Source organism: Panthera pardus, unplaced genomic scaffold (assembly GCF_024362965.1).
Source record: "Panthera pardus isolate Hobbes unplaced genomic scaffold, ASM2436296v1 HiC_scaffold_24, whole genome shotgun sequence".
Taxonomy (NCBI): domain Eukaryota; kingdom Metazoa; phylum Chordata; class Mammalia; order Carnivora; family Felidae; genus Panthera; species Panthera pardus.
The window spans coordinates 53,953,828-53,972,291 of NW_026526810.1; the positions used below are offsets into that span (position 1 = coordinate 53,953,828).

General features: G+C 37.4%; 1 protein-coding gene across 19 annotated transcripts in view; it reads right to left on the reverse strand.

Moving 5' to 3' along the window:
• MGA (MAX dimerization protein MGA) overlaps window positions 1–18,464 on the reverse strand; it is a 168,485-nt gene that overhangs the window by 66,415 nt on the left and 83,606 nt on the right. For all 19 annotated transcript variants that reach the window (XM_053889170.1, XM_053889169.1, XM_053889172.1 and 16 more), the window contains exons 3-5: window positions 4,138–5,086; window positions 3,262–3,340; window positions 3,049–3,144 (exon numbers count right to left, since the gene is read on the reverse strand). In XM_053889170.1, coding sequence (XP_053745145.1) covers window positions 3,049–3,144; window positions 3,262–3,340; window positions 4,138–5,086 — 1,124 coding nt within the window. The remainder of the gene's footprint in view (window positions 1–3,048; window positions 3,145–3,261; window positions 3,341–4,137; window positions 5,087–18,464) is intronic.

Sequence of the window (18,464 nt, forward strand, 5' to 3'; positions counted from 1 at the left end):
TATCTCACACCTTATGAATTGTACCATATAGATTACAGATTTAATGGTTTAAAAAAAAAATGAAACTAAGAATACACTTGAGGGGTGCCTGGGTGGCTCAGTCGGTTACATGTCCCACCCTTGATTTCAACTCAAGTCATGATTTCACAGTCTGTGGGATGGAGACCCAAATCAGTCTCTGTGGGGACAGTGCAGAGACTACCTGGGATGTCCTTTCTCCCTGTCTGCTCCTTCCCCACTCTCTCTCGCACTTGCGCTCTCTCAAATAAACTTAAAAATGTTTTTAACTAGTAAAAAAAAAAAAAATCTAATATCAGCTTCTACCATTTAGAAATTGAGCATCATTATACAAATATGCTGATTTCAGTCTACTGAACAATGACAAATTCTGAAAACAATGGGCCAACCTTCCCATGTGACAAAAATCTACAGATGGGACTGCCCCTTTAGAAGAGGCACCTGTGGGGCACCTGGGTGACTCAGTCGGTTAAAGCATCTGACTTCTGCTCAGGTCATGATCTCACGGTTCGTGAGTTCGAGCCCCGTGTTGGGCTGTGCTGACAGCTGAGAGCCTGGAGCCTGCTTCAGAGTCTGTGTCTCCCTCTCTCTGGCCGACCCCGCACCACCACCACCACCACCCCCCCCCCCCAGCTCACACTCTGTCTCTCTCTCACAAATAAATAAATATTAAAAAATTATTAACAAAAAAAAAAAAAAAAAAAAGAGGCACCTGTGCTCTAGACTGCCACAGTCCAACCTCATCCACAAAATGAGGCTTCTTTCATTTGGGTAACCTGCTTAGTTTCCAGGAGCATTTGACTCTGAACCCCCAACACCGAGAAGAAAACGTTAGATTTGACTACAATGCATGTAAGGGAAGGAAAAAACAAACTCAAATCTTAACCAGCCAGGAATTAATAGGCAAACAAACCAAAGCAAAAAGACCAGCAGGTAGCACTGAATATACTTACCTCTAGCACTAAGACTAAAACAAAGGTAAGGTTGACAGGTATTTATACATTATCAGAGTACATAACAACAATAAAAAAAAAAAAAAATCCAAGTAGAAGGAAGAAAAAAGATAAAAGATAAATTAACTGACAGAGATTAAGAATATTAAATATAACAGCAGAAATGAAAACTGACAACAGGGATGGCCTGGGTAGCTTAGTTAGTTAAGCAGACTTTGGCTCAGGTCATGATCTCACAGTTCATGGGTTTGAGCCCTGCAACTCTGCTGTCAGCATATACCCCACTTCGGATCCTCTGTCCCCCTCTCTCTCTTTGCCCCTCCCCTGCTTGCATTCTCTGCCTCTCTCAAAATCAGTAAATAAACTTTAAAAAAAAATATGAAAGCTGACAATAAATTATAATAAATGCTATTTACCAGTAAGACTATTTGACTGTAACTGTCGATTAAAAATCCATTGTACCTAGTCTTTATCATTTGGATTGAGATTTGCACACCTTAAGATCACACTGTCACAAGGAGTCTCATATTAAAGCAGAAGTTTTTCAAGTATTATGAGCTAACTGACAAATTGAATGATCATTTCATAAATCATTTTGTTACCATATAATGCTTAGACTCTCATATAAATGATGCTATATAATGTAAAACAACTAGACGCTCCTTTGAAAGGAAAACTAATAGTCAAAAACTGAATAAACTACTCCAAGAAGCACACCTAAAATCAGATATACAACAAGCTAAAAAATTGAGGCATGGCTTACAATCTTTCATTTACAGTGTAAATGGAAAGTCAGAGTTACTATGATGGTAATAAATACACAGTAGTCCCTCCTAATCCACAGGGGATGCATTCTAAGACCCCCAGTGGATGCCTGAAACCACGGATAGTACTAAACCCTACCCACACATACATACACAATGTTTTTTCCTATACATACATATCTATGATAAAGTTTAATTTATAAATTAGGGACAGTAAGAGAAAACAACAATAAAATAGAACAATTATAACAATAAACTCGAATAAAAGTTATGTGAATGTGGTCTTTTTCAAAATACACTGTGCTCAACATTCTTCTTGTGATGATGTTTGATGATAAATTGTGATGAAGTGAGGTGAATAAGGTAAGTGCTGTACCACAACATTAGGTTACTAATGACCTTCTGACGATACATCAGAAGGAGGATCATCTGCTTCTAATATGTGAAACCATGGAAAGAGAGACTGCACATAAGAGGGGCGAGAGGGATCACCGTAGTAGATTTCATTCTTAAAATACAGGATTAAGGGGCGCCTGGGTGGCTCAGTTGGTTGAGCATCTGACTTCGGCTCAGGTCATGATCTCATGGTTCGTGAGTTCGAGCCCCGCGTCGGGCTCTGTGTGGACAGCTCGGAGCCTGGAGCCTGGAGCCTGCTTTGGATTCTGTGTCTCCCTCTCTCTCTCTGCCCCTCCCCAGCTTGCACTCTGTCTCTCCCTCTCTCAAAAATGAATAAACATTAAAAAAAAATTTTTTTTAATACAGGACTAAGCAACATAATAAAAGCCAAGACAATTTATTACAATAAAACAGTAAAATTTTTAAAGTCCCAAGCAGTACATAAAATACACAAAATATGTTTACAGCCACACAATGAGAAAGTATTCTATTTACACACTTAAACATATTACTAAGTATATAAGTAGAACCCTGCCCTCAAAAGAAAACACACATAAGCAAAAACAACTAAAATTTACAAATGAGAATGAGGGAAGAAAATATGGAGTTGTAAGATAGAGAAAAGAAAACACTTTCTTACTATGATACATTTTTTACATGCATAAGATATTATATGCTTCACAGACAGTATCTTCAGAGTTGGAAAGATTTTTGTTAGGATAAAAAGCATATTGACATGTTCTTAAGAGTAAGAATCAGAGAAATACACAAGCTGAGAGAGGCACTAAAAGAAATGAAATTAAGGATGGGGGGAGAGGAGTAAAAACAGGGAAAAGGGGGAAGGAGAAAAGGGAAAGAGAGAGAAAGGAGAGAACAAAATTGAAAATTGGCTTGTATATTTTTTTAGACAATATTACCTTCTTGAAGACCAGGATGTATCACCTGCTTGTGCCGCAAGGCCTTCAAATCTTCTATCAATTCCTTTTCCAACTGGGAAATTCTTGCTCTGCAACCTACTCAGAAAACAAACAATGACATAAGCTACTATATATTAAAGAAAAACTAACATTTTATCTTTCATTTCTAGAGCCAAATCGGAAGTATCTCTCCTTTTATACTATTATATATACCTGGATCATTTGTGGTTGATGCCTGAAGACTACAGGGTTCTTCAGTTGTGCCATCAACTGCATGAATATCAAGAGCTTCCTGTATTTAAAATAAGAAAAAAGTTCATATCATTTCTAAAAGTTTAAAAGTAAACCAGGAATGTTTTTTGACATTTCTGGTATTTTCTAAATGTTCTATACTAACAGCACTTAAATGATCAGAAGGAAAAAAAGAAGTCAAAAACTCTGAATATGCTCAGCTGACATAAAATGACATTTATGCCAATTTACATACTGATTTCCTACAGTTTATATATATTGCATACTCAGCAATTAACAAGGAAAGAGGAAAAGACCAGCTCAAGAGAATTCAACATCTCTGTAAGCCAATTTTGAAATACCAGGCTCCTAAAAAGACCTAAAAGAAAAATAATCTAGTTGAAGAGTTGGGAGTAAAATAAAGAAACTATCCATGTGTGAGACAACAGTATTTATAAGACCACATTTAGTTCTCCAGGGGTACTCTGTTATTGATGAGTATCAGAGGATGGGGTATCCCAAAACATTTAGTCAACTTTTCATTTATTTATGCTTTTTTAAAGTCCATGATAATGTAAATGCCACAAGGATCCAATGATTTTTTAAACTCCGGCTAAACACAGTATAAAAATTAAAAACTGAGATCTAAGTATACATAATTATTTAAGTCCATTCAAACAAATATCTTAAGTGGTGCCTTGTAATAAAACCCAACATTTTCGAGATACTCCTTTCCGCACACATATACCCTCACATTAATAGCTGCATTTGAAAGAACTAGATTGAGTTATTTATCAACTAGTATGTAATTCAAGAATCACTATTTGACCCTAGAAGGAAAGCTGAAAATGATCTTACCTTTGATTCAAAGGAAACAAAGAGAACACCATCCACATCTTCCAGATCAGGCTTCACATCTGGAAAGGTAATCCCAGGACCTATAGGAGTGGTCTTTGTAGAAGGTAAAGACTTTCCTGCGTTTTTAGGTGGTCTCCCTGCCTTAGAAAGTTTCAATTTTCGTGGCCTTCCTCTTTTTCCGGAGACATTTGAAGGGGTATTCTGATTAGCATTCACAACCTTGGTGACTGTTGAAATCTTAAGCACAGTTGTTCTCCTTCTGCCCAAGTCCTCTTTTCCGAAAAATGAGTCTCCAGCAGAATTCTTTGAACTGTCAGGTATTCTTTCTGTGGTAGTGCTGTCCGATATCTCAGGATATTTCCATTGAGGCTCTTTAAGTAAGGGATACTTCTGTACCACCCCAAGTTCTGGTGAATGTTTTCTAAGACCATTTTCTGATTCCTTGCCTAAGCAGAAGTCAGTCTCATTGGAATTTTCAACGTATGTAGGCAAATAGTCTAATTCTGCCAATATAGAAGATTTATCTTTTCGAGATGTGGAAAGTATGTTATCAGGGAGCTCAGAAATCTTCACTGTGCTTTTAGTGACAGCACAGGGCTCCAGATAGACTACCGGCATCTTTCCAGCGTCTAACTTGAACATTTTAGCTTGAGCAACACCTGATGGGCTATTGGGTAGCCATTTAGAAGACGGATGGTCAGCTTCTAGGTTATCAATTTTATTGTGTCTCTTTAGCTGTTTCTCTAGTATAGGATCATCATCACTGTTTGAGTATACATCTGTTTCTTCATCTGTCTCTTCTTGTTTTACAGTTACCCCTTCTGGGCACTCAGCAAGCTCATATTCATAATCATCTACAGGTTCCTCTTTAATAACAACATTGAAGTTTCCATCCGGGTCTAATGGTGATGTTACATGGGAGCCGTCTTCAAAATTGTTGGCAACAAGACTGAAGAGACAGGGGAGGGAGGTTAAAAAGGGCAAAATTATCAGTAAGACTCAGGAGTAAAAAAGAAAGACTACTGGAAACCAAGCAACACATAAGATTTTATGAGCCATTCTTCAAAAAAAAAAAAAAAGTGTAACTTAACAAGATTCTCAAAAGCAGTTTACCACCATCACACTTTTACAATTTTCATCAATTTCTCATAAAAAATATATAAAAATGAGTACAGTATCACTAAATCAAAACTCAGATATAACACTTATTTTTCAAATACACTCAATTTTGAAAGTCAGCTGGCACTGACCCAAAATTAAATTCTAGAACTAATCGACACATCAATTAACCACTGACAATAAAGAGCAAACCAGTGTCCACTACAATTAAGAACTGCAATATGGGGGGGGGGGGGGGTGCCTGGGTGGCTTAGTCCGTTAAACGTCCAACTCTTGGTTTCGGCTCAGGTCATTATTTCACAGTTCGTGATTTCAAGCCCCATTATCATGAGTTTGAGCCACCAACTGGATGGGCCCTGTGCTCTCAGCACAGAGCCCACTCTGGATCCTCTGTCTCCCCACCTCTCTCTGCCCCTCCCCCGTTCACATGTACCCTCTCAAAATTACACAAACATTGAAAAAAAAAAAAAAAAAAAGAACTGTGGGGCAGCTGGATGGCTCAGTTGGTTAAGCATCCAACTTAGGCTCAGGTCACGATCTCACATTTTGTGGGTTCAAGCCTCACATTGGGATCTGCACTGACACCTCAGAACCTAGAGCCTGCTTTGGACTCTGCGTCTCCCTCTGTCTCTGCCCCTCCCCCACTCATGCTCAGTCTCTCTCTCTCTCTCTCTCTCTCTCAAAACTAAAAATAAAATTAAAAATAAAAAAAGAATCGCAATATAGGGGGCACCTGGGGTGGTTCAGTCACTTTAAGAATCTGACTTCAGCAAAGGTCACAATCTCATGGTTCCCGAGTTCAAGCCTAGTATCAGGCTCTGTGCTGACAGTGAGGAGCCTGCCTGAGATTCTCTCTCCTCTCTCTGCCCTGACCCTACTTGTGCCCATGCACACGCTCTCCCTCTCAAAATAAATAAACTTTAAAAAAAAAAAAAAAAAAAAGGAATTGCGACATGGGGCAACTGGGTGGCTCAGTCCGTTGATCGTCCAACTCCTGATTTCAGCTCATGTCATCATCTCAGGGATGTTAGATCAAGTCCCACATCAGGCTCCATGCTGGGTGTGCAGCCTGCTTAAGATTCTCTCTCTCCCTCTCCCTCTGTTCCCCCCTACCCCTCCACTGGCACTATCTCTCTTAAAAGGAAAAAAAAAAAAAGAATTGCAATAAACAACAGGGAAGTACTTTCAAACTGCTTGATTTGTTTTGGGATAAAATTCATAAAACATAAAACATAACAGGGAGCATGGCTGGCTCAGCTGGTAGAGTATGTGACTCTTCATCTTGGGGTTGTAAGCTCAAGCCTCATGTTGGGTGTAGAGACTACTAAAAAATAAAATATTTTTAAAAAAACATAGAACAGGGGCGCCTGGGTGGCTCAGTCAGTTGAGCGTCCGACTTCGGCTCAGGTCATGACCTTGGTTCGAGCCCTGCGTCGGGCTCTGTGCTAACGGCTCAGAGCCTTGAGCCTGCTTCGGATTCTGTGTCTCCCTCTCTCTCTCTGCCCCTCCCTGGCTCATCCTCTGTCTCTCTCTCTGTCCAAAATAAATAAATGTTTAAAATTAAAGAAAAAAGAAAAAAAAAAAAACAAACATTTTAACCATTTAACAATGTACAAGCCAGCAGTATTTTTTAGTATATTCACAATGTTGTTGCCAGGTTATTTTCAACTTTGAAACAGAAAAACTCACTTTCAATGTAATGAATCAACCATTAACTCTTTCTAAATAAAAGGTTAGGGTAGCTGAAGTCAAGTACATACGACCCAGGTAAATTCAGTGTTTATAATTCATCACAAAAAAAAAAAATCATCTTTTTACTTTCCCCCTCCTCCCAATAAACCAATGAAAGCATATAAATTGTACCAATGTATCTTGAGGACATGTTAATACTACTCACTAGTCCAATTAGAATCACTTGGTAAAATTTTTCATTTATCTCAAATACACAAAAGCAACCGTAACAACAATGTACAGTTATTCATTTCTTGCACAACTTAAGATCTTGTTTGACCTTACTCAAAAATCCTTCAGTGGAAGACTTCCACTTCCAAGTGAGAATGCAGAAGATTACAAAGATAATCACTTGTGTCTTAACAATTAGAAAACACCAGATAAATTTTAAAAAAAAATCTTTTTCTTCTTCTTCAAAGGCAATGAAGACCTACAGTCACAAATGCAAATAAACTGAATTCTAGACAGGGACCAGCCTTCTCTAGGAGACCTGCAGATTACTACTGCTTTCAACCCTGAGTACCATTTACATTGCCTGAAGCAAAAGTGAAGGAAGAAAAAAAGCAGTCACAGACAAAGGATCTTTAGTCTGACACAGAGGAACTAGTCAAACTTTCAATGCCTGAGAATGGGCAGACTAGAATCTAGAGAAACCCAAACAGAAAACTAGTCCTTATTCCTACCAATTACCACACCCCCTACCCCCCCCACCCCCGCAGAATAACAAGTGGTGATGCAGAAGCTGGCCTGAAAACTGAGAACCTACAGTCTCCCAGCACTTAGATTCCAAGTTCCTAACACAGGAGCACAATCCTTTCCTTAACACATCTGAATCCATGAATGAGCTGAAATTTATTAAGCAAATCACCTAAGGGGGCCTGGATGGTACAGTGGGCTAAGCATCTGACTCTTGATTTTGACTCAGGTCATGATCTTGTGGTTTGTGGGTTTGAGCCCCCACATCGGGCTCTGCGCTGACAGCTCGGGGCCTGGAGCCTGCTCCAGATTCTGTGTCTACCTCACTCTCACTACCCCTCCTCCACTCGTGCTGTCTCAAAAATAAATAAATATTTAAAATAAAAAAAAAGAAGGATACCAAAAAAGGGGGGGGGGGGGGGGTCAAAAATCTGAGGGACAACATCAAATGACCTAACATACTAGTAATTGCACTTTTCAAGAGGCATTAAGAAAGGAAAGCATTTGGAGAGAAAAAAGAACAAAAATATTCCAAAAGTTGGGGCGCCTGGGTGGCTTGGTCGGTTAAGCCCGACTTCGGCTCAGGTCATGATCTCACGGTCCGTGAGTTCAAGCCCCGCGTCGCGCTCTGTGCTGACAGCTGGAGCCTGTTTCAGATTCTGTGTCTCCCTCTCTCTCTGCTCCTCCCCTGTTCATGCTCTGTCTCTCTCTGTCTCAAAAATAAATAAACGTTAAAAAAAATTTTTTTTTAAATTAAAAAAAAAATTCCAAAAGTGAAAGTTTTAACCCACAGATCCAAGAAGCTCAGCCAACACCAAGAAGAATAAATACAATGGCTTTCAGAAAGCCATACCTAGGCACGTAAAGAGGAGGCTGCCAAAAATTAAAGATCAAGAGAAAAATCTTACAAACATCAGAGGAAAAATGACACGTTATGGTAGAAAAACAACAATTTACCAAAAACTATTTACCAAAAACAATTTAAGTCAGAAAACAATAGACTGATACCCATCATAAAGTAATGAAAGAATCAACCTAATGTTTTGTATCCAACAAAAGAAGACTTCAAAGATAAAGACATTTTCTAACAACTGAAACAAGTCAGACTGTACAAGAACTACTGCCTCCTAAGGTCAGAAACAAGGTAAGGATGTTAGTTAGCTCTTGCAACTTAAGACTCAATTGTGCTAAAGGCCTCTACCAGGGTGATCAGGAAAGAAACAGAAATAAAAAATATCCAGACTAAAAAGGAAAAAGTGAAATTCTCTATTCACAGATGACATTATCTTGTATGTAGAAAATACAAATAAAACCGTTAAAACACTACTGGAACTAATAAATGAGTTTAGTAAAACTACAAGATCCAAAACTAATACACAGACAGACATTATTTCTACAAATGAGAAACAAGTATCACAAATGCAAGAGAAAAAAATTCCAATTATATTTACAATAGAAGCAGCAAGATTAAATTACTTAGAAATAAACTCAACCAAAAAGTATAAAACCTGTACAAAGAAAACTAAAAAACACTTTTGGAAAAAATTAAAGACAACTTTAATAAAAAAAAAAAAAATACCCTGTGTTTATGCACTATAAGACCTAATATTGGTACAACAGCACTACTCCCTAAAAGGCGATCCACAGATTCAACACAATTCCTATCAAAATCCCACCTGGAACTTGTATAAAAATTCAAAAGCTGATCTTACATTTCATATGAAAATGCAAGGATATCAAAATAACCCCAAAAATCTTGACAAATATGAATGAAGTTCTCTAAAACTTGTATTTCCCAATTTCAAAACTATCAAAGCTATAATAAACTAACAGTGTGACGATACTGGCATAAGACTAAACACAGAGCTCAAATGAACCTAATTCAGAGTCTAGTAATGAACTGCACATTTATATTAAGTGATTTTCAACTGCCGAAGGTGCCAAAACAAGTCAGTGGGTAAAGAATGGGCTTATGTTATTCATAGTAGCTAAAAAGTAGGGGGCACCTGGGTGGCTCAGTTAAGCATGTGACTCTTGATCTCATAGTAATGATCTCACTGTTCAGGAGTTCAAGTCCCATGTTTAGCTCTACAAGGAGAGCAAAGAGCCTCTCCTTGGGATTTTCTCTCCCTCTCTCACTGCCCCTCCCCCACCATATCTCTTGAAATAAACTTAAAATTTTTTAATAAAAATAAAAATTGTTTAAATTAATTAAAAAATAAAGTAAAAAGTGGAAATAGTCTTAATGTCTATGAACTGATCAGTGAAGTAAGTAAAATGTGCCATACCCATACAAAATTATCATTCAGAGATAAAAGAAATGAAGTATAGACACACACCAACATGGATGAACCTTCAAAATGTTATGCTAAATAAAAGACGACACATATTATATAATTCTACTTATATGAATGTCCAAAACAGACAAATCCATATAGACAAAATGGGGACAGTTGTGTGTGGATGGGGTGGGGTTGAGGAGGGGATGCAAAAAAAAATGGGGTGTGATGACTAACAGAGGGCAAGGAGTTTTCTTTTTGGGGTGATGAAAATGTCCCAAAATATCTGGTCATGGCTGTACAATTCTACTGAGTATACTAAAACCACTAAACTGTACACTTTAAAAGGGTGAATTTTGGGGCACCCAGGTGGCTCGTAAGGTTAAGCGTCCAAGTTCAACTCTTGATTTTGACAGTCATGATCAAGCCCCACGTCAGGTTCCACGCTGAGAGTGGTGCCGTTTGAAATGTTCGCACGCACGTGCACATGCTCTCTCTCACTCTCTCCCCCCCCCCACCCCGCCCCTCTCCCCAGCTCAAGTTCTCTCTCTCTCTAATTAAAAAAATAAATATAAGAGTGAATTTTATGGCAGTGAGTTAATCTCAATTTTTAGGAAGTTAAAAATATACACTAACAGAAGTTCTTTGAATGGACAGAAAATGAACCAATGTGAAAATGGATCCAAGAATGAATGAAAAACAGATGTGAGTAAATATAAAACATTTGTTCTTTAAATGACTACTGACTGTTTAAAGCAAATAAAGTAAGTGTCTGAGGACTTTATAACATATATACAAAGACACAAATTATAAGAACTATGCTTATAATTAGCTCTTCAAGTCCTGTTATAATTAATTGAATTCCACTTTTAAAATAAGGACACACACTATAATCTTCACAAACACTGCAATGCACTGAACTGTGTCCCTCTGAAATTCATATGTTAAAGTTCTAACTCCCAATGTGATTGTACATAGTCTTGAAGATGTAATTAAAGTTAAATAATGTCATAAAGATAGGGAAAGATCACTCCCCACACTACATTAGGACAAAGCTGGAAGGCAGCGGTGTACAAGCCAGGATGAGAGCTTTCAAAAGAAATAGAACTCTGCCAAACCATTCTCTTGATTCCAAACCATTCTCCAGAACTGCTGGAAAACTAATTTTCACTGTTTAAGCCACAGTTGATGCTATTTTGTTATGTCAACCTGAGCAGACTAATAAAACCACTTCTAAAAATGGAATTGTCAAGATGTAATACTTAAAAACTAGCCATATTAGCGATAAAAATAAATGTAAATGAACAAAATATCCTAAATAAAAGTCAAAAGATTTTAACAGTGAACAAAAAGTTCCAACTATAAGCTGTTTAAACACACACACACACAATTTGAATATACGGACAGACAGACAGATTCAAAGTGAAAGAAGGGAAAAGATAAGTCACGTCAACAAAATGAGAAAGCCAATGTGGCTCAATAACATCAAAGTAGACTTTAAAAATAAGTATCATCAAAGATAAAGAGGAACCTTGTAAAAGTTTTATGGATTCAACTCATCCAAAAGACAAGAATCCTAAAGTATATATATACCTTATCATATAGCTTCAAGATACTTGAAGCAAAAAAATTTTAGTACTGAAAAGAAAAACAGGCAAGTACATGACTTTGGTGGGAGATTTTAACACACCTTTCTCGGTAACCGATAGGACATACAGACAGACAATTAAGGAGAAAGAAGAAATGAACAATACTGTCATACTTACCTGAGAAAACTACCAAACACTACGTAATACATAAATTTTCAAGCGTGCACTTAGTATTTTTTTAATGTTTATTTATTTTTGAAAGAGAAAGAGAAAGAGAGCAAGCAAGCAGGGGAGTGGCAGTAAGAGAGGGAGACACAGAATCTGAAGCAGGCTCCTGGCTCTGAGCTGTCAGCACAGAGCCTGATGTGGGACTAGAACTCATGAACCACAAAATCATGACCTCAGCCAAAGTCACGTAACCAACTTAGCCACCCAAGGGGCCCCAAGAGTGCACTTAGTATTAACCAAAACTAATCATATGCTAGACAATAAAGCAAAGATATGATAAATTTGTATTTCAAAGGTTTTAAGTTACATGTTCTCTAACAAGAGAATCAAGCTATAAATCGATACTAAGTATCAATACAATGTATCAAAATTTGCAGAAGGTACCTAAACCAATGCTCAGAGGAAATTTTATACCTTTAAATAAAAGGTCTAAATCAATTATAATAGTCAGGGGTTGATAAACTTTTTTGTGAAGTGCTAGATAGTAAAAATGTTAGGCTTTGAGGTCCATACAATCTGTTACAACTATTCAACTCTGCTACTGTAACATAAAAGAAACACAGACAATATCTAAACAAGTAAGCACAACTGGATTCCAAATCAGGGACACCAAAATTTGAATTCTATTTCGTTTTCACAGGTGACAAAACATTACTCTTCTTTTACTTTTTCCCTATTTAAAAATATAAAAATCTTAGTTTGCAGGCCATACAAAACAAATGGCAGGCTAGGTATGGTTCTCGAGGTCTCAGTCAGCTAACCCCCATTCTAATGTAACACAGGCAAATTAAACCAAAAGCAAGTAAAAAGAAGGAAATAAAAATGGGGGGGGGGGGGTCAATGAAACAGAAAAGAGAAACTGAATTTGTGATTTGAAACCTGCCAAAAAAGAACACTCCATGGATTCCCTGATGAAATCTAACACATAATGAATAATCTTGCATAAACCTGGGAGAATACAACAGTTTACAATTATTTTTTAAGCTTATAGATTTATTTTTGAAAGACACAGAAACAGTGCAGGTGGGGGAGGGGCAGAGAGAGAGAGAATCCCAAGCCAAGCTCTGTCTGAACATCTGTCTGAAGTCTGAAGTTGCCTGAACTTCTCCCCTGCAAAAATTTCACTTAAGTGGTGAAAAATGGCTTTTTCTTTACCTGTTTAACAGCTTTATTTATAAATTATGTAACATAAAATCCACACCTTTTTTCAAATTTCCTTCACCTATTTTACCCACCCCCCACTAACCTCTCCTTGGCAACTACCAGTTTGTTCTCTATATTTAAGAATCTGGTTTTTAGGGTTTTTTTCCTTCTACATTCTTTTCTGAAATTCTCTTTCTTAAATTTTGAGTGAAATCATATATTTTCTTTCCCTGATTTATTTCACTTAGCTTTATATACTCTAGATCCATCCTTGTTATTGCAAATGGCACAATTTCATCCTTTTTTATGGCTGAATAATATTCCATTGTATGTATTTACATCTTTATCCATTCATCTTTGAATGGACACTTGAGTTCTTTCCATATCTTAGCTATTGTTAAGTAATGCTGCAATAAACATAGGGGTAGCACATATCTGTTGAAATTAGTATTTTCATTTTTGGAGGGGTAATCCAATTTTGGGGGGTAATCCTCAAATAAGAGGATTAAAGGATCATGTGATAATCCTATTAAAAAAATTTTTTTTTTTTACAAACTCCATACTGTGTTCCAGAGTGGCTGCACCAGCATACATTCCCATCAACAGTGCACAAAGGGATCCTTTGCGTATCCTCACCAACACTAATTTCTTAAAACACTTTCTTACACCATACACAAAAATAAACTCAAAACAAAGACCTAAATGTGAAACCTGAAACCATAAAATTGCTAGAGGAAAACAAACACAAGCAGTTATCTGTTTGACATCATCTCAGAAACATTTTTCTAGATACATCTCCGTTGGTAAGGGAAACAAAGGCAAAATTAAACTACTGGGACTACACCAAGATAAAGACTTTTGCACAACAAAGGAAATCATCAACAAAATAAAAAGAACCTACAGAATGGGAGAGGATATTTGCAAACAATATACCCAATTAGGGGTTAATACTCAAAATATATACAGAACTTTTACAAGTCAACACTAAAAAATAGTAATAATCCAATTAAAAGTGGGCAGAGAACAGGAACTGACATTTTTCCAAAGAAAACCTACAGATGGCCAACACAACAAAAATGTTCAACATCACAAATCAGGGAAATGCATATCAAAGCCATAAGCTTATCACCTCACACCTATCAGAATGGCTAAAATCAAAAGCACAAGAAATAAAATCCACCTGTTTTAAGGGACAACTCAAGGCTTTTTAACAAATTTATAATTTTGCAATCCAGTTTCCTTCACCTTTTTTTAAAAGGCTAATAAGCAAAACAAGCCCTCTTTTTCCTTTCCCTGTTATGTGAATTTTTAAATAAACTCATAAAAATGTCATTATCAATTAATTGAGGATTAACATTTAATGAAAGTTCTCTAATTATCTTCAATTTCAAGATAATAACTTCCACGATGTAGAAAAAAATCTGTATTTTCTTTTCCCTTAGTCACACCACCTGAATTTTGTTTTCAGTAGCAGAGAACTTCATGAAGCTAGATGTTGGCTGTTACTGCAGTAATTGCTTTCACATTTTCCTGGGAAACTAAACTTGTTCAGTTAGAAAGGTTCTCAGAAAGGATCTCTCCTTATCTTCCAATAAAAACTTTATGCATAATGCATGAAAATTTGTCTTGGCAGGAGGATTTTGCAAAGAACCCTGAAATTTCATACTTCTAAGAAGCCTCTATCCAAATAAGGTGAAAGATTATTTAAGCAAGAATATAAGCAAAACCAACAATTTGTACAATTTTAAAAAAAGGATTACTTTTTTGATAATAATCAATGCAACAAATAAATAGAATATGTGCCATCACTCTGAAACACATTTAAAAAGCTATAAGTGCTACAGATAAAACTCAGTCAACATTTACTGAGCACCTAAAACATGCCATTATTCTTGGGCACAGGGATTATTGCCAAAACAAATAAAGCACAGTCACTATATTCAAGGAATTTACACACCAGTACATGAGACATACAAGAAGACAACATGTTACTTAATAGATGCTATTATAAACATATGTACAAGTAACTACTGACGCACCTTAGAAGAAACTATAACATAATGCCTTCCACGAAACTGGTTATTAGATTAACAGAAAAAAGAAATCCACTGGAAAAAGGAAATGTAAAATGCAGAAGAAAACAAAGAGCTCCTAGAAACTGAAATCTGGGTTAGGGTGCCTGGGTGGCTCAGTTGGTTAAACGCCCAGCTCTTGGTTTTGGCTTACGTCATGATCTCATGGGTTCAAGCCCCACATCAGGCTCTGTGCTGGCAGTGAAGAGCATGCTTGGGATTCTCTCTCTACCCCCTCCCTCCTCTGCCTCTCCCCCACTCATGCTGTTTCTGTCTCTCCCGAAAGAGAAAGAAAGAAAGAAAGAAAGAGAGAGAGAGAGAGAGAGAGAGAGAGAGAGAGAGAGAAAGAAAGAAAGAAAGAAAGAAAGAAAGAAAGAAAGAAAGAAAGAAAGAAAGAAAGAAAGAAAGAAAAAGAGAAATTAAGAAATTGAAATCTAGGGTGCTTGTGGCTCATTAAGCAACTGACTCGATTTCGGTTCAGGTCATGATCTTACAGTTCTTGAGCTGGAGCCTGCATCAGGCACGGTGCTGACACTGGGGAGCCTGCTTGAGATTTTTCTCTCTCTCAAAATAAATAAATAAGCTTAAAAAAAGAAAAATCAGGGGCTCCTGGGTGGCTCAATCAGTTAAGCGTTCAACTTTGGCACAGGTCATGATATCAAGGTTCATGAGTTCGAGCCCCAAGTCCAGCTCTGTGCTAACAGCTCAGAGTCTGGAGCCTGCTTTGGATTCTGTGCCTCTCCCCCCGACCCCCACTCATGCTCTCTCTCTCTTTCTCAAAAATAAACTTTAAGAAAAATTGTTTTTAAATAATAAAATTTTTAAAAATAATAGAAATCTGATTTTTTTTTAATGTTTATTTATTTTTGAGAGACACAGAGACAGAACGTGAGTGGGTTGGGGCAGACAGAGAGGGAGGCACAGAATCTGAAGCAGGCTCCAGCTCCAAGCTGTCAGCACAGAGCTTGACATGGGGCTCAAACTCACAAACCGTTGAGATCATGACCTGAGCTGAAGTCGGGACGCTCAACCGACTGAAGAAACCATAACATGGTTGTAATCATGACTGTAATAAAAACTTCAGTAAGCGGGGCCCCTGAGTGGCTCAGTCAGTTAAGCATCGGGCTTCGGATCAGGTCACGATCTCACAGTTGTGAGCTGGAGCCCCGCATCAGGCTCTTGCTGACAGTTGAGAGCGTGGAGCCTGCTTCGGATTCTGTATCTCCCTCTCTCTCTGCCTCTCCCCTACTTGTTCTCTGCCTCTCTCTCTCTCTCTCTCAAAAATAAATAAAATGTAAAAAAAAAAAAAAAAAAAAAGCCTTCAGTAAGTTAGATATTAAATCAAGAAAACCTCATGTAAAGTAGAGCAAGATAATGACAGGGAAAAAAAAAAAGACCATATAAAACAATCCAGGAGATTGAACATCCAACAGAAAACCTTAAGTGGAAAATTTACCAAAATAATAATACTAAATATTTTCCTACAACTAAAGAACATGAATTTGATTGAAAAAACACAGCACACAACAATGAGAACCACACCAAAGCTTATCAATGTGAAATTTCATAATATGAGAAATCAACAAAAGATGTTAAGAGCATCAAAGGACCAGGAATCAAAAGGACATCAAACTTCTCAAGGTGGGGGTTGGGGGGGACTGGCAGGCTCAGTCCCTAGAGCATGAGACTTTTGATCTTGGGGTTGTTAGTGCCTACACTGGGCACAGAGCTTACTAAAAAAAACCTCTGGGAATGCAAGCTGGTGCAGCCGCTCTGGAAAACAGTATGGAGGTTCCTCAAAAAACTAAAAATAGAACTACCCTATGACCCAGCAATTGCACTACTAGGCATTTATCCACAGGATACAGGTGTGCTGTTTCGAAGGGACAAATGCACCCCCATGTTGACAGCAGCACTATCAACAATAGCCAAAGTATGGAAAGAGCCCAAATGTCCATCGATGGATGAATGGATAAAGATGTGGTATATATATATACAATGGAGTATTACTCGGCAATCAAAAAGAATGTAATCTTGCCATTTGCAACTACGTGGATGGAACTGGAGCGTATTATGCTAAGTGAAATCAGTCAGAGAAAGACAAAAATCATATGACTTCATTCATATGAGGACTTTAAAAGACAAAACAAATGAACATAAGAGAAGGGAAACAAAAATAATATAAAAACAGGGAGGGGGACACAACAGAAGAGACTCATAAATATGGAGAACAAACTGAGGGTTACTGGAGGAGTTGCTGGAGGGGTTGTGGGAGGGAGGGATGGGCTAAACGGGTAAGGGGCATTAAGGAATCTACTCCTGAAATCATTGTTGCACTATATGCTAACTAATTTGGATGTAAATTTTAAAAAATAAAAAATAAAATTAAAAAAAAAACAACAACCTTCTCAACAGGTAACTGGAACACAAGGACACGTTTTCAAGCAAAGAACTCTATACCCAACCAAATATATAAAGCAGGAGAATATAACAAAGTTACTTTTCACAACAAGAAGAAAACTAAGGGTTGAAAAGGGCAAAGCAAGTTGAAAGGACACTACTATTTCCATCAGAAGTGATTTTAATATTCCAAAATTCTACGTACCATACATTCTTTCTGAGGGAACAAAAAGATGTACTTGACCAAAAAAAAGAGAACACAAAGCAACAGAGACAACTTAAGATACAGGAAATAGGAGGACCTATATAAAACAATGTTAAATGCAGAGTCAGCAGGATGACAGCAAAGTGAAATCCCAAACCTTTACCTCAGAGAACAACTAGTTCAGATTGACAAAGGCAGACAAGAGCAACTCAAGATAGTATTCAGGAGACAAAAAAAATTTTACGTTAATTAGATGAAGTGTGCGTGTCTAAGTAAACTGAGAAATTTCAAGTTTAACTTAAGAATTTGAAAAGAATTGGGGCGCCTGGGTGGCTCAGTTGGTTGAGCGTCCGACTTCAGCTCAGGTCATGATCTCACGGTGAGTTCGAGGCCACGTCGGGTTCTGTGCTGACAGCTCGGAGCCTGGAGCCTGCTTCGGATTCTGTGTCTCCCTCTCTCTCTGCCCCTCCCCTGCTCATGCTCTGTCTCTCTCTACCTCAAAAATAAATAAAAACATTAGAAAAATAAAAAATAAATTTTAAAAAGAATTTGAAAAGAATTACCACTAGGCATATAGAAAACTAAGGGAAAGAAAAAATATGGCAACAATTACTAAAAAACAAAATTATACAAGAAAATGTGTTTATGATACACTATTTGGCTAAACAGTATAGAAAATTTATATCACAGCATTAAAAATGGATATTTTTGTGACGACTGTACTGACGGGAAGAAAAACTGAAAGACTTGGATAACATGTAAATATGATAATTAGTTGGCACTGCATATGATTTAGACAGAGACAGATATCACTAGAAATGACTGTAAGTGAAAAATCAAATTTCCTTTAAGAAGAACTGTAGGG